We start from the raw sequence: 23,273 nt of genomic DNA on the forward strand, positions 1-23,273 counted from the left end.
ACTGTGCTACAACTTCCTACGAGCCCTTGGAGTCACCACCAGCACTGTAAGAGCCGTGGTGAGCCCAGACTGGGAGACAGGAATGCTGCAGACACAGTATTATTTCCAAGGCTTCCATGGCCCTACTCAGGCCAGTGCAAGCAGAGCCCTCCTTGGATCTGGCAGCTCATGGGTGGAGCAGACTCAGGCACCAAGCAGGAGATAGAAAAGGCTCAGTGCAGGCAACAAAGATGCCCAACATGGATGTGCTGAGCTTGGCAGCCTGGTGTGGAAAGATACTGGCAGAATATTTACAGCTGAATTTTCAAAATGCAGAAGAGAGATTTTCTTTAGGCGGTGAGAATGCTGAGCAAGTTTTACATCAAATTTAAGTCTCACTCCAAAAGGAACAGAGAGGTGTTCCTCATCTCATTATCAGGGAAGAGTAACACTTTCATATTGAAGTGTTTAAAAATAGATTTTTTGAAAAAGTATTACAAATATTTTGGTCTCAGAAGACAAAGAACAGAAACATTAATTTTAATTTTGTTAAAACTCTAAACCTCTAGCACGTCCCCAAAGCACCAAGGACCTGAAATCCTAACAGGTACCACCACATGGGTGCTTCATTTTATTTTAACATTTCCTTTTCGATAGATCTTGTTATTAAACATATCACAACTCACTATGACAACAAAGTAATCTTTCAAGTCTTCCAAACTGAGTGCTTAATAGGATGAGGATAATTTTTCCTACTCCAGGTGGTCATTAAGTCATAAATACTTGTTTGAAATTTTAAGAAGTGTCTTGCTGTTCTTTGAAACCCAGCTGGAAGCGGAATAGCTTCAATTGAAACTTTGTATTTTGGTAAACCTGCTCTCGGCCACATTGTATTTCAGAGTCCAAAGCTGTGCTTCCATAAGGAAAGGGAACCTAAGGCTAAACAGTTATACCAGTCCATAACTTTAATAAAATAGCATAGCTTGATAACATGTTAAAACATTAGACATGCCTTTTAACCTATGCTTCATTTTTGTAAATTAATGCCAACGAAATAAACTGCCAAAGACTTTTTTTTGTTTGAAGCCCATTTACAAAAAATAATCTGAAAAGGTGGAAAGACCTTTTTTATGTGGCAATCCCTGAAGTAAACAGAGAGACAAAAACTCATCACAAGATGAGTTCATCAAAACTGATGGATGCTTGTTTCAGGGGGTTTTAAACTCAGTTATTCCTGGAGTTAAGATTAACAGGACTGTGATTTCCAGAGACTAGGAGTGCACAATACAATGCAAGACCTACTCTAATGAACTCTTATCTATTTATAAGAGCTTCCAACCAAGTTGGGATCGATGAGTTTTAGTGGTAGAACAACCTGCTGCCAAACAGCATCAAGATCCACAGTGTTCCAGAGCTGTTACTGGTGCCCTGAGGGGCAGCTTGGAATGTATTCCAGCAGCAGCCACCTCCAAACACAGCCAGGTAGGGACTCCAGCAAAGCAAACCTCTGTCAGCTCCTCCCTGGTGGGAAGGCAGCAAACAGGAGGTGGAAGGAAAGGAAGAATTAGGAAGTCACACGGTGAAAGACACCCAGTGAGCGAGGAATTAACCGCAATTCCTGGTTAATGATCGGAACTCCGAGCTCAGTGACTTCTGTGGAACTTTAAACCACGGCTGACTGAAATCTCAAAAGATAACTGGTAAATATAAGCAGAGGATTGAGTCTGTAAGTAGTAAAGATTTTAGCCTGCTTGTTCATTCTGCAAACTGAAACCTGCAGCTCCGAAGCAAAGGACTCGAGGCTCAAACGCCGCAGCTCCTGCCTCTGCCCCCAGGTTTTTTCCCCGTGTGAAATGAGGGGGCAGGTGGGGGGAAGAAGATACTGAGAGACCTTTGTTTTTATATTTCTGAAACAGAACTGCCATCCCAAAATAGGGGAAGATTACCAGGTAATTACAAGTCATCAAAGAAGATAAACAGGTAAGAACACGGAGTTAACAGCCTGGTAAGAACGGTAGTTTTCATGGGGAACTCTGAGCCATCACAAAGATTTGTATTTGGCTTAAAGTTTGCTAAATTCCCTTTCCTGAAAGGAACGAAAGCGAAAAGCAATTCAGTGTGAGTTGCTTCTTTTTCCACGTGCAATGAATGGGCTGGGACGTGCCTGCCTGGGCTACTCCAGCTTCCACAGTCAGTCAGTGCATCTCCACCGCAAGAGCTGAAAGCTTCTCTGAAAACCTGGGTGATGCTGCTGTTCACTCCCAGTTTGTTCTAAGCTTAAGGATATTCTCTTCCTGTTGCCTTCTCCTCTTCCCTCTCAGTTCATGTCCCTGTTGCAGCCACCATTTTTGGCAGCCACGTTCCCTGTGCTCCATCCCTTTTCATCCCCCTTCATCCTCCACAGCTCACGTTTTCTACTTTTGTTTCTGTGTTACAGTTCTGGGCAACTCTTGCTTCTTGCCCAGCTCTTTGTGGTCACAACTCCATGACTTCTATCCATCAGATCAAAAGCAGACTTTTTCCCACACAAGGTGTTTTCTAGGCAGCTGTTCCACCAGCTGCAGCCAGGGAGATGCAGAGGTGCATCCCAAGCACAAGTCAAGGCTAAAGGTGCCTGAAGAAGGAACACAATTAATGCAGGACATCAGCTTAAAACACATTATTTCTGCTCTAAAACAGTTCTTCTCAGAAATATGGTAATGACACGCTCTTTTAATGGAAGAGAAGCATTTAATTTAATAATTCTGCTATCCCAGAAAGACAAGCAGATTCTGTTCCCTTTTTTATCACTATGGCAACTCTCTAAGATCCTGGAAACTATTACCCAGCGTGGATAGGAAATGGGGTATTGCACTCTACTCTCACAAGACAAGGAATGTACAAACTTCCAAGCTGAAAAGAACCCCCAACACTTAAAACCTTTGTTCAGCTGACTGGGACCACCCAAGCCACCACCCTGCAGCCTGCTCTGAGCAGGCGTTGGAGGCACTTCTCTTGTTTTGCTTTTTAGGTCTTTTCAGAGCAGAAGAGCAGTTCTGTTTCCTCTAATTCCTGGAGTTTCATAGACATTATAGAGCAAGGCTGTGATCAAATCTGAACCTCATCCAAGGGTACAACTTGGACGTGGTATGACAGAAGTTCACCAATCCAGTTTCCAGGATACCTTAGGAGCAGCCTGAATCTCCACACTTGCTTTTTCTTCTGCTTTTCAATTTTTTTTCCTCCCTTCTTCAGCACCACCGACACACTCCAGTACCTCTTCCTCCAGCCCAGCATCAAGGAGCTACTACCTCTTGTACACCAAGTGTTCAGGCTGCAAATAAATCCTGTCCTTTCCTCCTCTTCTAAGTTTTTATTAGCTGTCCCCTCATCTCCAGCACCACAGCCCATTGTCTCACTCCAGCAGTCCAGGTTACTCCATTATCACATTCCTCTGGGGTTCCCAGGACATGCAGTGAATACAACAGGCTGCAAACCCCATTGTCTGTTACAAGCACATCATTTCCTACTCACAATCCCTTTTTTAGCTCCCTCTCCAACCAGCTGTCATAAAACACACAACTGTACACAGTTCTGCTCCTTGCTACCCCTTTTCCTTTGGGAAATTCTGCTCTCTTCTGTCACCCCAACCCACCTTTCACTCCAACATTTCCAAATTTAACAAAAGGTCTGACAGGACAGACTGAATTCACTTTCAGTTTTCCTGTGAGAGAGAAAGCACCTGCATTTGCAGGCATGTGCCAAGGAGCAGCACTCACCTCTGTCACACTCCTGGGTTTGTATCTTGCGCCACCACTGCCTACAAATGCTACAAATTATTATTTGTTAATGTTACAAAATATTATTATTTCTTTAATTAGCTGGTCCGGTCAGATTTGTCCAAAAAATAAAAATGAAACAAAAACTCAAACCAACAAACTTATCTCCAAACTAAATGTTGATCTTCATTAAGTTTTGAAGCACTGATTCTGTACAAAAATGGAAGAAGGTTACTCTGGCCAAGTATTTAAAATCAAAATACTACCATTGGATTTGGACTAGCCTTACAGTAGAAAAGATACTGAAAGGTTGATATGAGAATCAAAGCACTCAAAGCAGCACGGGCTCAGTGGAAAATAAGCCTGGCTGAAGTAATCTGATTATGATCCAATCCTGTAAACTAAAAATAGTTATCGTTAATATTCATTTCAGTATCTGCTGAGTATCTAACTAGAAAAGAAGCCTGGAAAGAAAGGAAGGAAGCTAGACAAGCTTGGCTGGACTTGGAGAGCCATGAATCGGCAAAATGCTTGAAGAACAAATCCGAGCTCTCAATATGCCAACAGGAGGGATGAAAACTCCACTGGGTGAGGGGAAAGCAACATCATCACGTGTTTGGAGTGACGTGAATGCTGCTGCAGAAACGACCAACATGCTCTATGAGTACTTCAAGAGTGACAGGTAAAAATTACAGGACCCAGAGATGCTTAAAGAACTATTCAAAGGACTAAAAGGCATGGCTAAAGACAGGCTAATTGCAATCTAATAGCCTAATTTATTTAGCTTACTATTTAAGCTTATTAATTTGCTTATCTTATTAAGGCAAGGATTGAAGTGATCCCAAAGTACTGATTTCAGGAATAAAAAGGTGATCTCACAAATATTTCTTATTTAGCAAAGACATATAAACAGGTAAGAGCTGAAGCTCTGTAGCTTCAAAGAAAAAATTAGAAAAAAATGGAAGTGACCAAATACCACTGAAATTGTTAAGGCTATATTAATGTTTTATTTAAATAAGGGGTGCTTCTATTCATTAACAGGAATTAGCTCACAAAAATCATAAGGCCTCTAATCAGAGGTATCCTGATTTTGTATCACTTTTATTTTCATATGCTTAATTCTTTATTAAATGGAACCTGCTACTGGAAAGATTACAAGTTCCCTTCTGCTTGTCTAAAGACAACACAGAAAGGTGAGATGAAAAAGTTAACTCGGGAAGCAAAAATATTCTGAGACCTTGACCAAAGTCCTTTAGTCAAACCCAGGGACAAGTAGCAAAGGCCAGGAAAGCTGAGGTGAAGAAGAGAAGCCAAAACCTGAATCAAACTATTGCATCCCCTGTGCCCCACAGGGCCGTGTTACTGAGCAAGGCTGAGCAAAGCCTCAGGTGGCTGCTCTTCCAATGCCATGGGATCACAGACACGATGGAACTGCAGCACAGAATTCCACCCATTCACCCAATCCAGCAGCAATTCAGTCACCCCTCAGGCTGACACTGACTGCAGGATCACAAACCAGTTCTGTTGTCAGTTAAACATCCTCAGGAAACTGTGCTTAAACAACAGTGCCGTGACAATCAGTGCCCCATCTCCCCTCCCTTCCTCAGATCAATTTTTCTCTAATCACTTTGGAAGTCTCTGGTCAGTTTGACCCATTTTTGTTAATGGTCTCACAGATAATTAAGTTCCCAAGACTGCTGAGCAGAGAGATGGACAGGTAGATTATGACACTGTCCTGATTCCAGCCAGTGCTTCCAAGTGAGCACTCGACTCTGGCAATATGATCACCTTTTTTCCTCCCTCCTAACCTGCACCTCGGCTGTGCAAAGACTTCCAAGGTTGTGGACAGGTTTGAAAGTCTTAAGCAAACTAGAGAGGAAATGTCCCATGTCCTGCCAGTATGGACCAGAGCCTCTGCTACTGGGAGCAAGTGCCCCCTGATCGAGAGAGAGGACACACACCACGAGGTAACATGGTGTTACCTGCATGACCATGGAAAGGACGTGAGGAAGTGGGATGCACCACAGATATGTGAGCTGAGAAGAACAACAACCCCCACAGGAAATTGTTCAAGGATAAATGCTGCTCCAGTTCCCAGTGGGCAGGTCCTAGGACAGAACAGGAGGGATGATGGCAATTCTGAGCCTCTTGAAGGGACCTGTGGTTCATATTTATACGTGAGCACTGAGTTCTGTGACCAGAACCAGAGGGGCTGTGCCTCCAGTTGGGGAGAGGAAAGGGACAATCAGAGCTATCAGACTGTGTGGATCCAATGGCACATCAGACCCACAAGAGTACAAGGCTTTAGCTGAAACCAGCACACAGTGTACCCTGATGCCATCGAGATAGGTAGGGGCAGAATCCATCTCTGTTTCTGGGGTGGCAGAGGGATCCCACGAGCTGACTGTACTGGAAGCTGAAGGGAGCCTGACTGGGAATGAATGGCAAACCCACCCCACTGTGACTGGTCTAGAGGCCCTGGGCATCCTTGGCACAGCTTACCTCAAGAGAGAGTATTTCAAGGACCCAAAAGGGCATTGCTGGGCTTTTGGGATAGCTGCTGTGGAGACAGCTGAATACCTTGCCTGGCCTCTCAGAGGACCCCTCTGCTGTGGGACTGCTGAGAGTTGATGGACAACAAGTACTGATCTCTGCTAAACAGTGCAGTGTCAGCAGCAACCACAGCAGCCAGGACTCCGTGACCCCCAGCCAGGAGATGATTCATGGAGTGGAAGCCAGGGAGAGCTCAGCAAGGCTCACTCCCTCTTTAATAGTCCCACATGGCCAGTGTGTAAGCCCAGTGCAGAGTGGAGACTGATGGGGACTACCATGGCCTGACCACAGTCACAGCACCACCGACTCCCAGAGCCCCAGGCCAGGGAGCAGGGGATGGAGTGGGGGGATCACATTCCCTGTCCTGCACCAGCCTCTGGGAAAGGTGAATGGTGCAACAGACTGTTAAAAACCACACTGAAAGCAATGGGGGTGGGACCTTCTAACACCAGGATCTACATTCAGCAAAGGCCATCCTGTTAGTCAGAACTAGAGGTTCCACCACCTGAGCTGGCCCTGCCCAATCTGAACCTCCAGGTACTACAGAAGGGGACAAACCCCCTCTGGTGCACATGAGGAATGTGTTAGGAAAGACAGTTTGGATCAAGCCTTGCCTCAAGCACGGGCAAACCCACCCATGGGATTAGTCTGGCTCAAGGACCTGGGTGCACTTGGTGGGTGATGCAGGGGGACAGAGAAACACGTTTTTTTCCTCAAGGGGATTTTGGGTGAGAACAGTCTGTAATGTTGCACTGTATGATGTTGGTTGCTGAATGACACTGCCACTGTGTGCCAGAACTGCCATGGACAACGAGGATGGACTGCTCCAGATACACCAGTCCTGAGCTCCTTTTGCACATCACCCCTCCTGCCCTGGGAGACATTTAGGACAGATGGAACCCACAGTCCTGGACTAACTGAACTCAACAGACATCCTGGAGGGATGGTCATTGACTGTGGAAATGACACCTGTGCTTGTGTATATACAGATATATATTAACATATATTATATATAGTTGGAAGGTGTAGGATCTGGGCATGACAGAGATGGTACAGAATAAGGGGTGGATAATGTCCTGGTTCCAGTCAGGACAGGGTTCATTTTTGCAGTAGCTGGGAGGGGGCATGGCCAGGGCAGGGAGGACCAGCACTAAACTGGGGAATACCCTTCCTAAACCAGGACAGATTAACTCAGATTAACATCTCCATGAAGGAAAGCACAGACCTCTGCCATCACCCACTGCATGGAGCAGCAGACCCAGCACCCAGGGCTCTGCAGGAGCCACCATCATCGCCAGTTTTGTCCTGTCAGCACCTCAGGGATTATCTGAGGACATAGGAGGGAGCTGAAAGCTCGATAGGGAACAGTTCAGAAGACCCCTGAGGAGAGGTACTGTGAAGAACTGCAGCTTCAATAGTGGCAGTGAGGACACACAGACAATCTACTGATTATGCTACTCTCTGCCCTGTTTTGGCAATAGAAAAATAAGAAGGTCAGAGCCTTTTTTCCCCCACCAAACTGTTCCTACACCTCCGAATCTGACAAGGAGGAACTCAAAAAGTCAGCCTTTTACTGAGCCACCACTACCTCTGTATTATTCTCAGCTTAGTCTATGGTATAAAAGCTAAAAATCAATTTAACTGTAAGCCCCAGATTAATAATTTAAATTATTTCAGAGAACAGAACATGCATGTCATAATTAAAGAAAAGAGAGAGAACAGAGGCATTTTAGATCTGATCTCTTTTGATAAGAGGCCAGATCTTCACAAACTAATAGCAGTGTTGAAGAGTCACATACGTGAGAGCTCGGCTGTTCAGCAGTGTAAATTGCTCTAGTAAAACACATCTTCTACTCATCACTGCTTTCTTCTAAATCCCTGGATTTGCAAGGAGGGATGTTCTCCCTGCTTCCTCCAACACTTCCTTCCAGTGTTGAACAAATGAAACAAGCCTGGGTGATATAACATATAAGTGCTGAGGACACACTAACTGCTTCCACCTTTCAAGAGCTGCTATAAACTCTGCTGCTGTTCCCTAAACGCCTCAGCTGGAACTTCAGGGTTACACAGAATCAACACCTCCAGGCTGACAGAGCAGATGTGCACAAACACTCCAACCCTGAGTAACCCCCTGGCTACTCAGCATCATCCAAAACCCCCAGTTATGCCACCGAGATGTCAGGGACATTTTTCTACTCCCTCTCTCTTTTTCTTCTATAAAATAGAGCAAGCTGGCATGAAATGGGAATCCTGCACTTCCCACTATGACCCACAGATCCAAGCTACACGACAGGGATGATTCAGAACTTCTGGACATGCCATGTACCCTTTACTTCCCTCTTAACAACAAAACCAGTCACTTAATATCCATTATTAGATTAACCCTTCAAATCGTTTGTCATCGAATTACCACACCTACCTCAAACCAGGGCTTTCAACATGTAACTTGGTTAAAGAGCTCAGCATTTTGTTCCCTCTTTCTCTCTTCCCATCCACTGAAATGCTTTTGCTAACAAGCAGCACGTCACCTTGCTTGGCTTAAATAATTTTAACTTCCTTTTTTGGCGCTTTCCTCTCTCTCTCTCTCTCTCAAGACAAGGAAATCAGGCAGTTGGGTGTCTGAGGTGCTCAGAAGTTACAACTGAAGTACACAAAGCACCGTGAATGAAAGAGGACCTTAGAAATTCAGACTGACAGATAATTCAGCTGCTCTTCAGGCTGTTAGTGACAGTGAAAGAGGACAGAAGGGCTTATTTCTGCTTTCCAGAGCGGTAACTCAATGAGACAGGGACCTGTGCCATCTGCACCACTTCACTGCCGGGTCCCAGGTGAGTGTAACACGAGTTCCAGAGCTACTACAATCTGGCACCAACCCCCTGGAGTTCCCCCCTGCTCCGTGCCTTGTGCTGCTGCCACGACTCCCACCGGTGCTCTGACCAAAGAGCAGCTTTCCAGCCGAGGACTTCACTCTTTGGACTCTTATCTCCCTCTGGAATGCAGCACAGCTCTCCAGCAGGATGCAAGGTCCACCTCCCCGACCACGGCTCTCGGAGAAGCCTAAGAGACAGGTCCATCAGGAATTGAGGCTCGTTTGGGAAGGGGGCAGCCAGGCTTGCTTTACTACGCTGGCATCATCTTGCATCTGTTTACTGACAAAAAAAAGTAAGTCTCTACTAATTACTATTTCATCCTATAGTAACGTGTTCCAAGAGAAAGTCACCACGGCACTTGGAATGTATATGCCAGAGGGACAGATGGAGAGGCAAGGAAAAGATTAATCATTTTATGGCAGAAAGCCAGTGGTGGTACCAAAAAAAAAAAAAAAAAAAAAAAAAGAAAAAAAAAGTGAGTTCAGGTTCAGTGCAAGAATGGGGGCAATGCTGGTATCTGAGCTGAGGTGAGAGCTCACCTAAACCAACCTGCAGGTTTGGCAGTTGGACAAAATACTCATTTAAAAATACTCACTTTTAAAGTCAGTAACAAGAATGCCTTATAAAAAGTAACATTTCAAGAATCAGTTCTGAGAAATAAATCATGATCTGGCTCCCAGCGTTCAGAGGAAGCCGAGCCTGTGCTCCCAATCTCCACTCTCCCTCCTCTTTAATCTAACTTCTATAACCAAAGCCCCAACAAATCCATGAAGCAATTATTGTCCTGTTCTTCAGTAGTAAGCTAACTCAGAACAATACTCAAATGCCCAGGAATAACTAATTTACATCGTCCTTTAGTACAAAAGATTAGGTAAAATGAAAAATAAAATTTTAGAAACCCCATTAAGAGGAAGACAGGTGTTTTATGACCAGTTGTAATAAGATTTGAAATTCTCTTCCAAGCATTTCACAGAGGTCAAAGACAAACTTAAGTACTCAAGGACCATTAAATAAATGAACAAATGTTTCCCCATAATTACTGAAACACAAAAGACAAAATTTCGTGGGAAAACACTCTTTACAAATGACTGGATTTTTTATATTTAAACATTGAAATACATAGAGAATAAACTCTTAATACATTTAACTAGAAACCAACCTTTTCCAGGAAAAGAAAATGAAATAATCATGTGCTTGCACTGTTAGATGCCTGGAGAAAGAAAATGTCTCCAAAATTCTGCACAAGCCCGAGTACAAACACAATGGAATATTCTACAACTCCAGCACTAAGTAGCACTGTCATACTTATGAATAAAGAACAAAGCTCAGAAGATTTACTCTGTAACGAGTGTCACCTCTGCAAATAACAACTTCAAAGCTCTAATGGATAATTAGCCACAATTGATCAATGTATTCCAATTGCTTCAAGAGCTCTTATGAGTGCCAAGCAGAACAAGTGGTTTTCTTCAGATAAACAAGAACTATTCTTGGTACACAGGAACAGAAACTTTACCAGAACCACAAAATCAACTAAAGATGTTTCGAAGGTTTGTTTCATCAAGAAAATCTGGTTTGGACACTAAGAGTAATTCAACAACAGTTCAGAGGATCCCAAAAGACCGAAATTCAGTGAAGATACACCTTGACAGACACTTGATTGTATACTCACAGGTCAAAATCTTTTATGAGTTACTTCTAGAAAATGCCTCAGTGTGAACTAAACCATGTTACAGTCACACAAAAGCAGAATTTTATAAAACAGGTTCTTAACTGAGTATCTGTCCTCCCCCAGTTCCTATACCTCATCATCATTAAGCCAAATGAAAAACGAGTTTAGGAATTAGACAAGGGGCAATGGTTTCCCATTGACACAGGGCAGGGTTAGATGGGATACTGGGAAGAAATTCTTGGCTGTGAGGGTGGGGAGGCCCTGGCACAGGTTGCCCAGAGAAGCTGTGGCTGCCCCATCCCTGGAAGTGTCCAAGGCCAGGTTGGACGGGGCTTGGAGCAACCTGGGCTGGTGGAAGGTGTCCCTGCCCATGGCAGAGGTTGGAATGAGTTGGACTTTAAGGTCCCTTCCAACCCAAACCAGTCTGGAATTCTATAAATGCAGGTTTCTAAATCAACAGGAAATTCAAACCGTGTCCATGCTCCTTCCTTTATTTCCTGATATTGGATATGAGCATTTCAAAAAGTACCCAAAAGGCCCCAAAAGCATTGACAGCTGTGTCTGGCAGCACCTCAGCAATTCAGGAGTGCCTATAGCTGGCTGGAGACAGCCAAGTAAAAGAAGAGCACGTCATGCTCCAAAAATTTAGTATTATAAGGAATAAGCTGTTTTGGTAAGAAAAAGCAGCAGCACTATTTAAGAGATTCTTTCCCCATTTATCTCCCAGAAGCTGGCCAAGGATACATTATCCAGCATTCCCTGTGATGTGATATTCCATAGGGAGGGGAAAGGCAATCATAGCTCTGCAGAGTAAGAGCAACTGGAAAAGTATCTCAAAAATATAATGAAAAGAGCTATTCTGTGTCATTGCTTTACAAAGTATACTCTCCTTGAGAGACATGAATCCTAAAGGGAAAGCAGGCACACTGAAGGGAGAGACTGTGCCTCTAAAAGAAGTAACTATTCAATCCAGGAGGAAAATCAAATAAGACAAGAAACAAACTCACACTACAGGTTACATTAAATGCATTAAAAGAAACAAAAAATCAATGGTGCTTACTCAAAACAACCACTTAGCACAAATATCACAGCCTGACATTAACAGCAACTATGGAGAAACGTAACTATAAATAATTTACGCCATTAAAATAATTTTTAAATATCTTTAAGAGCAAAAATATGCTTGTTTTGAAACACCACACTGACTTCAAGAGCTACTGTGACATTTCCAGTCCTTCTATAAAAGGTGCTCTCCTTGAAGATTTAACAATTCCCATGAAACCATCAAGAGGGAATTCCTAACAGGTTTTTAAGCAAGGCAAGATCTGATGGCTGTCTTTAAACACATGATTAAAATAGAGCAGTGCAAACAAACCAGGCCTGTGCACACACTCCTCACTGACAGCAACTGCACACAGGATGATCCAGAAATGTATTTTTTAACCCAAGATGCCCCATATCAGACTAGGGAAGCAATGACAGTTCATTCCAGAGTGAAATCCCATTTTTGACCCATGGTGTTCCAACACTTGTCCACTTCCAGGGTACAAAGATCCTCCCACCCTAAAGGCAGTTACTTAATTAAGTCAGTTTGCCAAAAGTTTCAAAGGGCACTTGTTTTGTTTGTTTCTAAAAATCCCCTTAAAAGAGCAGCCATGCAGCCAGGACAGCAAAATGCTGCTGTCACTTCGAGAACTCCAAACCCTTCCACCACCCAAAACAGCAGCATCTCAGACTGCTAAATAATCTATTTACTATTATCTTTTAGAAATATATTTCATAGCTTTTTTGGCAAAGATGTCCTTATATTTAAGGTGCTGTATTTTCATTATGATTCATTCTAAAAATGTTTGTTTCCCAAACCTAAAGCAGATTTGGACATACAGTTACCAAAAAACAAAAGAGTCACTTTGGGGTTTGAGCATCTTCAGAACTCGTAAGCACAGACATTTCCAGGTGTTACTTACACACAGTTTTTGTAGCACCAGGAGTTCAACAATCACCTCAAGCCCTCATTCATCTAAATCTCAGTTCTGCAAAGTATTTCTGGCCTTAGAATTAAAGCCACTGCATGGGTGACATACAAACAGTTCAAACACAAGCAGTAAGCTTAGTGTGCCACTGCCCTTCACAGCCACAGTAATTTCTGGAGTAAATAAAAATACTCTTCATTGTAGTAGCAGAAGGAGGAGGATGAGGAGGAGAAACAAGCACAGCTACAGCAAACTGTCTACTGATGTCACACACAACCAGACTTCAGCTTCCAAACAAAAACCAACAGGTATTTCCTCCAAACATCCACAAGAAGAAAGAAAAATGCCATTATATTTTGCCATTCCTTATACTCAGCCCTGCAGAGTAAACTAGCAGCTGTGACAATTCAGGATTATTTTTTGAAATGTGGGGGAAAGTATGTATTAAAACACCTTTTCTAGTTTAAAAATCAATCACTATGAATAACCTGCCCACTACAAAGTAGATCTGGGCGTGCTCTGTGGAACTTCTTGGATTGCAATTTTAGCCCCCTAAGCAAGTGAGGGAATTTCAAAATTCCAAAGTGCAACTTTCCAACATAATGTTATTTTCTGCCTGATGGTTGAAGTGTCCTGTTTCCTTCAACAAAGTGTTTTTCACTTGTGGAATGGCCTCCTTTCACTGCTTCCACTCCTGATCCACTTCTCAGGAAGGCTGACACAGTTTATCAAGTTCTATGTAATTTTTCAAGTTTCCTGCATTGCCTTTTTTCTAAGCAAACAGACCACCAGCATTTAATTTTCAGACCTTAATATCACCTGCTTTGATACATTTCTGTATGTCCTTCCAACTACAGGATCCCCAATAAAATCACAGCTCACTATAAGCACAAATATTAAATTTATCTTTTAAGTAAGGGCAAGTTCTGAGACCTGCTAAAAGGTCCTGTCATCAGAAAGGCTCCTGTGAAATCATATCTACATGCATGATTAGAGTCTGTTAAGAAAATTACTATGACAAAGACCTTTCCTTGTGACTGAAGTAACCAGGCATTTCGTAACTTCCACACACCGACGTTTCAGTTGGCAGGTTTTCCTCCCTCTCAACATCTGAGTCATTTTTTACCTGTGTATTAAAACCACCAAACCATGAACAGCAGCAGGAAGGTATGTGAAAGCAGGCTAAAAATTAGAAAGAAGTCATTTTGGTCAGAGAGAACTTGGAAGTTTCTGTTATTTTGATAAACCTGAAACAACACTGTAAACCTCGCTTTTAACCTGTGGCTTCTGAAAGAACTGGTAGATCTCTTAGTTTCACTTCCAAAACCTTCTTTCAGATACACTTCTTAGGAATAAACCCCATTCCAGCAACAAAAACTGAAGAATTACAAGACTGTAATAATACAGTTTATGGTTAATGACAAAAGCCTTAATGTTTGTGCCGTGTTACCCCAGCCAAAGATAACAGCCCAATCCTACTCTGAAAAGATCCCCTAATATGTCATTTTTGTCAGCTGGATGATAAGCCAGTTCACAGAGAGGCTTTTTAACTGCCCAGGTTTGAAGCAGGAGGGGAAACCAGGCTGTGGTTTGTCCCCACTCAGTCTGAGTGTTGTGTTCCTTGCAGCCCCGGAGCCAAAGTGAACCTTGGTACCTGCCCGAGCCCAGTGACTATCGCTGCAAAGATCTGCAGTGACATTGCACAACTGCAAACCAGGTTTAACTCCTGTACTACACGTAGGAAACAACAGCTCCATTTCAGGTGCCAGCAGTAATAGTTGTGGTAAGTGAGCTTTTTAAGTCACCAAATCTCCTCGGCGTATCAGCAAACTCATCTGTGCAGCAGCACTTTGCGCGGTCATGTTTCAAAACAAAACTGCCTGGGAGACTTTCATTTTACTACGAGTCAGTGAGTTTTGCTGTTGTGTGTTTCTCTGTATTCATATCCTTCTTCTGTTTGTGTTATTGTGAAAGCACATATGTCTCTCCTCAGCAAAAAACCCTGTTCCGGTGCTTGTTATTCAACACAGAGCTGAGCGACCACGGTCAAGTCTGTAACGTTATTAAGAGTCCCCTGGAACTGGGAAGCAGTTTGGAATATGCCTTGGACTCCCTGCTCCTGTTTGCCAGAGGCATGGTCTGCTAGGAGACAGGCAGCTTGGCAGCCGAGCACGGACAACTCCGTGGATGAGAAGCAAATTAACTGCAAGTCATGTTAAAATAATTCAGGCGGATTCAGACAGATTGAGAGTCACCAGAGAAACAAACTGCACCAGCAGTTTGCTAAAACACACAGAGCTGCAGAGGAATGAGAACATCTTCAGCTGACTTAATTCACAAGCAGCAAGCGTGTCTAAATCTGGTACTCAGACCTGATCCCCCCATCTGTACCGGGGGATCTGTTTAAATAAATAGTTTGCTTCGTTATTTCTCGTCACACATTTTCCTCACCACAGATTCCTCACAGCACCGAGACAAGTAACATAACTACATACACCATGTAAGTCTTGTACCAGAGCCCTTCCTCTTTAACACAGTTAATTATCTTATTAAATTGATTCGAGATTAATACCCAACACCAAAACATCACTCAGTGAACAACTGAATGTGCTTGTCCAAAGCAGGTGTATTATACAGACACTAAGCCTCAAAACAACAATAACAGAATGCACTCCTTTTATAGCTCAATAGTAAAAAAAAGAACATGAGACAACTGGTTATTCTCTTGGTAGGACTAAAAAATGGTCTTACTGCTTTCTGAAGTTCACTTCTGTTAAGAGTTCCTCCTCCTCTCTAATCTGAACCTTCTCCTCCTGCAATGTGCCACTGCCATGTGGCTACTCTGACTAAAACTGAGTTGAAAACATGCACTGTTCAAACAAATTAGGCCAATATAGTTTAGAGAAAAAACTCTTCTGAACTCATAGGCAAAAATCCAGCAGAACAGTTCTGTTTTTCCCATGCTAGTGACTGTTTTGAACCTGTTCAGATCTTGGGATGTCAATCCTACTACTGGTACCAACTTCCAGTGGGGCTTAAATAGATACACACAGGTAACAGAACTCACCACTTGCAAAGAGCACTTGAACTCTGTGTCTAAACTCACTGCTCCCAGACCATCTCCTGAAATACTACACTGGAAGATCTGACAGCCAGATGAGCTTTTCTATCAGTCTCTCCCTGCCAGGCAGGTTCTAGTTTATATCAGTAAAAATATTTTCCTTTAGAGTTTTCAATAAGGTTACTCAAAATGTACAGTCTTCAGAGGGCATCCCCAAAAAACCCCCCAAACAACCAAGTGATCATGCTGTAACCCTCATAACCCAGTATGAAAATAAACAAACCATTCTCTCCTGATCTGTTCATAGATTCAGACTAAGATCTGACCAAATGATTTAATCTTTTTCTGGGGCATACAGAACTCAATAACATTTGATTAAACTGCAGCTTTCAGAAAGAAAAGTGAACTTGAGGTAGGTTCATTAGTTCTATAAAGAAAAACACTTTGAAGCAAGCCCCCAGCAAGCAATGGCTTCGTTGCAGTTCAACAGCAACGGCTTCTGCAGATCAGCCACACACAGCTGCAGGATTTTTCCCTAAATTCCTGCTGCTGGGTACCAGCATATCCTTATTGGAGTGCTACAGCTCTGAGGTTACTGCAGAAAGGTGATTCCTTTTACAGAACTGCATAAGGAGGCATTATAGCTTGGAAACACAAGGAGAGAGAGCCCTCTCATCTGAATGGGACTTCACTACTTCTGAAGGGAAAGAGCAGAAGTACCAATTAGGTGAATCACTGCCCAGAACTCTTAACAGAGTGCACAAAGGGAGTCTGAGAACCAGACAAAATAAAGAGGAACTTTCCAATGTTTTCTTCTGGCTTTCCACAGGTTTTGATAGCAGTACTAGGACAAGGGGAATGCACCTCAGCAAGAGACTATCCAACAACTCAGCTACAGAAACACAGCTTCAAGCTCTTGCCAGCCACAATGAACAATAGGAAGGCTTCAAATCTCTCCCTTGGAAAAGAAAAGCTCCCACAGCAACAGGAGAGTATCAGGCACAAGCACTTCCAATGAAGTGCTCATTCCTATGGAAGCAATGACCATCTGCTTAGCTTTGCTGCTGCTTGTCATGTTCGACAGCCAACAATCTTAAACCAATCCTGACAAGATTCTCTAGATGGTTTGAACACATTTTCTGGACTTAATGGACTTAACAAAAGCATGCTCCAACACAAAAGGACAATTCATTACTACTGGAAATGACTGTGACAAGATGATCTGTTCCTCTGCCCCCATCAAGTGATAATCATTGAAGGAAGAATCCTTCTGCTCTTTAAAGCTGATTTCTTCAAGAACTTCAACCCAGTCAAACAAAAACTATCCTTGTAGTGTCATCCAAGAAAACAGGGCCACAGCTCCACAGTTGCAAGCAGAATTGTTACAGGAAAGAAGTCTGGCAGTGAAGGGAGCAGAAATATTCACAGCAGCCTGAAAGAGAAGGTTCCTCAGAGGTTTCCAGGTGACCTCAGTAGCATAAAGTCACCAATCTCTGGGAGGATCATATAAAGTCTACTAAATCCTTTGCTTACACCTTTACAGATTGAGCAAGTATTTTACTTTAACCTCTCCAAAACATTTGTCATGATGGCAGCACCTTCTGGCCCTGTGACATTGGGAATTGGTTATTTTCCACTCCCTTTTTTAGGTTAGGGGCAAGGTTTATCCCCACCTCGGGTTCATGCAAGCACATGAACATGAGTTTCAGTTACCATGCTCAGTTCTGCCTTAAAATGGCAAGTCCAGCCCAAAATTAACAATATAGGGTCATGATGACCCAGATGAAATGAATCCCAGTTACTTCTGAGAGCAGGTGCTCAGATTCTGGATATTTTTCTTCTTTTTCTCTTACTAGAAAGAATGCTTACAAAAACATATCACAAGGAAGAAAAACAGAAAAAGCAATGGACTTTCCTTGATTAGTCTTTTACTAAAAAAGAATTAGAACGAACCACCACAGAACAAGGTCTTGTCCAACAAAACTGGTCCCAAACTATGAAGGGTCAATGAGTCCCACACATTGCATATAAACCCACTGAATTGAGAAAAATGGGCCACTGAGCTGTACTTGATACTTGGGTGAGGTCAGTCAGTGGTGCACATCACTTATTCTAAATGTAATGAGAAAATTTTGGTTTTAAAAGTGCTTTAAGATTTTGTTTTTCTGCATTTGTATTTCACACCTCTCTCCTTCCCTTAGGATATTGCTACAGTCACAGCCTGGAGAGTTTCCTTCCAGCCTTGATACAGTTTTTCGAGCAGGATGGCAGCTACATTTTAAGCCCTTGAGTCAAGTTGGGCACGTTCACTATGAGGCAGATCAGCTCTCTCACCACTTTTATTACAGCCTTTCAAATCTTTTAAGCTGTACACATTAAGTGGTAAACACCAGGGAACAGGAGGTGAAAAACCAACCCAACCCACATTCTCCTCCAGCAGAAATTTCAGTTTCAGAAGAACAGACAAACTCACTGAAGTGCTTTTCTTAAAAGCTTTTCTCACAACCAGAGCATCAGTAAGAAAAAGCTGAACACACAATCATGGTTGATAATCCTATTAGGACAAGAAACTGGGGGATGGGAAGAAACTGGAAAAGGGTACCAATCCTCCAATGTCTACTAAGGAAAATGGCAAAAAAAGAGAAAGCTGCTGCTTGGCAGAAGAAAATTCAGGGAGCAAGTGTTTGTTCCAAAATGTAACCCCTAAATCTTTGTGTAAAAAGACTGAGCTCACCTGCTCTCTTACTAAGAGAAAATTAGATGTGAATAAAGTAAAACTTGCCTGAGGAAACACAATGTTTTTAAGCTTCATCTTGTTCAGCAAGAGATGGAGCCCTGGAAAACACCAACCTTCCTATTTTTTGTAAGTTGGTCAAGTTTTTAAAATCGTTTTCTCTTAAGTGCAGCTTCACAGCACCATCATTTTATCACCCTTTCACTACTCTTTTCCAGTGCATTCCTTGTTCAAACTAACTTTACTTTGCTTCTTGAACATATGTTAACTGAGAAAGTCTTGGTTAACCTCCTGAGCTGGTGAACCCATTTGCAGCTGGAATCAGGCTGAGCCTGAAGTCCTTCAAATATGGAATTTTTCTGAGTGTTGGCCCATTCCCTACCAGAGTGGGTTTGTTTGAAATACATCAGGACCCCACAGAACCTTTCCCACCAGGCTCAGACAGACTCTGTCACATGAAGACCTTAAGCAAGTCCTTTTGCTTTGGGGTAATTCTACTTGAGTTGCTTCACACAGAAAATCAGTAGTTTCACCACAAAGCTGTGCAGTGGTTAGGAAAAATCTACTCCCAAGAACTTAGACTTCTGTAAGTTTATAGAAATAAGTCACACAATCAGAATTTGTAACTCTTCCCACAAATTTCAAAGAAAAAACAAATGAAAGATAAGCTGACTCTCTTTCTGTGCAGACCAATCTGCTCCACCCAGCAAAATTAGTTGTTTTGGAGGCTGGTGACAGCTACATCCACTTTCAGATGCTCTGACCTTCACAGAGACCACAAGCATCTCTTCCTTAAGCAAAGGGGACTCCTTCACTGCAGAGAGAATGCTTTTATGTTTTTCATTAAAAAAAAAAAAAGATTAACTGTACAGAACTCTACAGTGATGTCAACACCTCTTCAGGACACACACTCCCATGTCAAGCAACAGAATTTTTTCCACATTTCCTAACACATCAATGAATTAACATCACCATGTTAATAATTTCCAGTAATAACAGCTAGTGATGTAGGAAAAGATAAAAGATCAGAGACAAATTTTTTATATTTTTCTACATATCAGAACGTGGTGGGTTTGCCATCAACATTTCAAGAAGGAACTGTACCAAAGCAACCCAGACATGAGATAAGACACAAGGCAGGAGGAACAGCAGTCAAAACACTGCTCTAAGCAATGGCCACCGAATTAGACTTCTGCCCTTCCCAAGTTTGCATTAGCTTGGCAATCCACATGAAATCTGATGTTTCCAGATCAGTTCCTCCATATTTAAAAAACATTTGCTGCACAGCTGCTGACAGTGGTCCTTGACAAGAGGAGCAATTGCTACACCTCTCCCTTCAATCCACAAGTGTTTCTCACAATGCTCACACTGCTTTAGAAGATGCTGTTGTCTGGCAGCTAAATTGAGATCCTGCACACCAGAAATCATCTGCTGCTCCTTTTCTGCAGGATTACACTACTCTTTTCTAATTCACCCTGCTAAGATACTCTCCAACTTTTAACTCCAAGGATGCCTTTTTCAACGAGTGCTTTCATTTCTGATTACATGAGTAGTACTGCTTCAATTATCTTGCTTTCACCCTATCCCTGGTGACTGAAATGGATAGCTACAGGCTCAAAAAAGCACATCCTTTAGTTCTGTTCCAGAAAAGGGTCTACTACGTTTCCTAAACACCTGTATGGAGAAAAAACAAGTGTAGTAAATAGAATATATTAAATGGCATGTACATACTTTAGTCATTGCTCCTGTCTGTGCTGCGTTCAGCCCGGTGTGCCCAGCCATCTGTGGAGATACTTGGGTTAAAGTCTCTGCCAGCACACTGCCTGCATTCCCCTGCATGGCAGGGGCAGAATATTGCATTCCTGCTCCCCTTCCTCTTCCAGCTGCCCCAAGAGATCCATTCATTACCTGCCCTTGTCCTTGCTGAGGCTGATTCATTAAAGTGTGACCAGAATTACTGTTGAGAAGGCTCTGGTGTGTCTGACTGAAATTAGTATTCATACATATCCCAGGTCCAGTCTGTGATGTTGCAGGGCTGCTCGTCACCATCCCCACTTGTTTTTGTGCTTGAGAGTTCAGGGTTTGGGAGGCAGGTGTGGTAGGTCCAGAGGTGCTGGCTGCCTGCTTGGCCAGGCCCGGAGCAGAGGAGTCTCCCGGGTTCAGAGGGCTCTTACCCATCGCTCCCAGATTCCCGATGTTCGCGCTGTTCGGCTGCCCCTGGACTTGCCCACCAACTCCCTGCTGCACGGGGCTGCTGGAGTTCACATTGCCAATTCCTGGCGTTAAGGAAGAGCCGCTGCTTCCCCTCAGGAGTTCAGAAAGTTGTTTGTGTTTGGAAGCCGCATCTGGAACGAGGTTCCCACTGCTGTTTAAAAGGCCCAACTCGCCATTGGGGATCAGCTCATCAGGAAGATCATTTTCCAAGTCAAACAAAGATCCAAAATCTACAAGTTAAAACAGAAACATGAGTGAGAAAACATGACAAACAAGTAGCTAAAATCCTTATCTTCACTACTTTGCACCAGTGCTAACAAGGACAGGTATTCAGGTACATCTTTACCCATGACCCAAGTTGCCGGGAAGCGAGTGAGGGTCCCTGGGACACGAACTCCAGAGCCTTTCAGAGCAGTTGTTGGTACACACTGTGCACACACAACCACACAGGGAAGAAAGAGCACTGGCCAACAAGCAGGTTTTTTGGCAAGACTTGGCAAAACAAAGCTTAAGAGAACTAAGGTGGCAAGAATACAACGATCTAATCTTAACTCCTAATTCCCCTTGTTTTGGCTAAAAGACGACAGCAGAAACAACAAGAGTTTTTTTCCTATTGATTTACTCTCCCAAAAGAGCCATTATGTCACCTCTTCCGACCTCCTCTGTAATCCCAAGCCACTGAATTTCACCCAGCAATCCTCCCTCAACCCTGCCATTCATGTGTGTCCATGGCCAAAGAACATCTTCCAGCTCGGCTTCAAAGCTTCCCCAAAACACCACCACCGCTCCTTCAGCAGTTTGATCCCAGCCTCACATAGGAACAAGCTTCAGATCACTCTCTGCTCATTGATTTCTACCCTGATCCACTGCTCCAGAAGATCCAAAAATGCACTCAGCATTTCCTCCTTGTAATGCCTCTTGAATCAAGGCACTGCTTGATTCCTGAACGGCTCAAATAATTCAAATTGCTTTGTAAGTGCCCAGCCCTCATTTATCATGCCCAGTATTGACAGAGGTAATCCACACACTCTCCAGATGAGCAAAATAAATCAATCAAATCTTCATTGAGCCACTTGAAGGAACAGCTCTGCCTGGCTGGAGCACCCAGACTAATAAAAAAGTGGTGGGTTTTTTTTTTTTTACTCCTTTAAGGAGCAACTCAGGTTCACTAAAATATTTGTTTGCACATCATAAGCAGCACCTGTGCAACAAGGTTATTTTGGCATGTAACTAAAAAATAGAAAGTTACTTCACTGTATATAGGTACTTCCATATAAAAATAAAAAAATTATATATTTGAAGACATAAAGACAAGTACAAGTAATACTAATAAACATCTACACAGACCAGCCACAGTTCACCAGAGCAGCTGTTCAGACATACAGCTCATCTCAGAAGATTTTTCCAGTCCAGGGATGTGATCTAAAACAACCACTTCCCACTGTAACATAAATATGTGAAACTTCTATTTTGCCCCCAAAACCAGCCCTGACAAACTCCTGTCTCTCACAGTGAGCAACAGAGCAAAGAAAAGATCTTTACTAAAGAAGGGTATCCCAAAAGCTTCATTGTTTTAAAGTTTAATTCACTCTTCAACCACAAGAAGACCCAGGCTGCAAAAATGACATAAGATGGTACATGGAAAAGAAACAACAAACCCCAGACAACACATAACCTGTATCACAAAGCAGGGATGCAAAACAACAAATCTCAGCACACTTAAATCCCACACATTTCATCAGCATGTGAATTTCCAATTACACCTAATTGAAGGAAAATGAGTAAAAATGTTCAGATTTACAATGACCAGTGAGTTACATCAACAGTCACAGCAAACACAGGCAAAAATGTTAAACTGCCTGTTCTGAAGGCTCACAGCAGCCCGTCCTTCGGGGCCCACACCTTGCCATCAGCACCTACTGAAGTCAATAATCCCTCCAGGACTGCACCAAGTTGGCTGTGACAAGACACACCCCCGGCTCAGAACAGACCCCCTGCTCCCTTCCAAGCTGGCAAGTAACGAGGTAATATTTTCGTTAGCAAGGTTCATTAAAGTATTTTTAATTTCTCTTACTTGCTGCCTTTCCTTTCAGGTGTTTAGTTCACTTTTTCAGCTTGCCTTCTCCAGAAACTCCTGCTGTACCTTCAGCTCCCTTCCAGCCTGTGATTGCTTCAGCCCTCCTCTCTCCCACACCACCACTCCACACTGACTGTGCTGCAGTTTGTCTCTCCCTATACATTTTGCTTCTACTTTCCTTCTTCCAAGATTTCCCTGTTTTTAACCATCCCTCACCCTTCCTGATGAAAAACCCATGGGCTGTTTGTTCGGGGCCCAGCCCACTCTGTCCACAGGTGAGTCCCAGGTGGGTGCTGGGTCCCTGTGGCACAGCCTGGAGTGCCAGGAGGCTCTGCCAGCCTGGAGTGCCAGGAGGCTCTGCCACCCTGGAGTGCTGAGAGGCTCT

The 23,273-nt window shown here is 43.1% G+C and overlaps 1 protein-coding gene across 7 annotated transcripts in view; it reads right to left on the reverse strand.

The window, feature by feature from the left end:
- Nucleotides 1-23,273, reverse strand: part of CREBBP (CREB binding protein) — a 95,128-nt gene that overhangs the window by 59,556 nt on the left and 12,299 nt on the right. For 6 of the 7 annotated variants that reach the window (XM_027654999.1, XM_027654997.1, XM_027655004.1 and 3 more), the window contains exon 2: nt 20,329-21,041. In XM_027654999.1, coding sequence (XP_027510800.1) covers nt 20,329-21,041 — 713 coding nt within the window. The remainder of the gene's footprint in view (nt 1-20,328; nt 21,042-23,273) is intronic. The other variant, XM_027655003.1, reaches the window with a different exon arrangement.

This window comes from Corapipo altera, unplaced genomic scaffold (genome assembly GCF_003945725.1).
Source record: "Corapipo altera isolate COAL_440 unplaced genomic scaffold, ASM394572v1 98, whole genome shotgun sequence".
NCBI lineage: Eukaryota > Metazoa > Chordata > Aves > Passeriformes > Pipridae > Corapipo > Corapipo altera.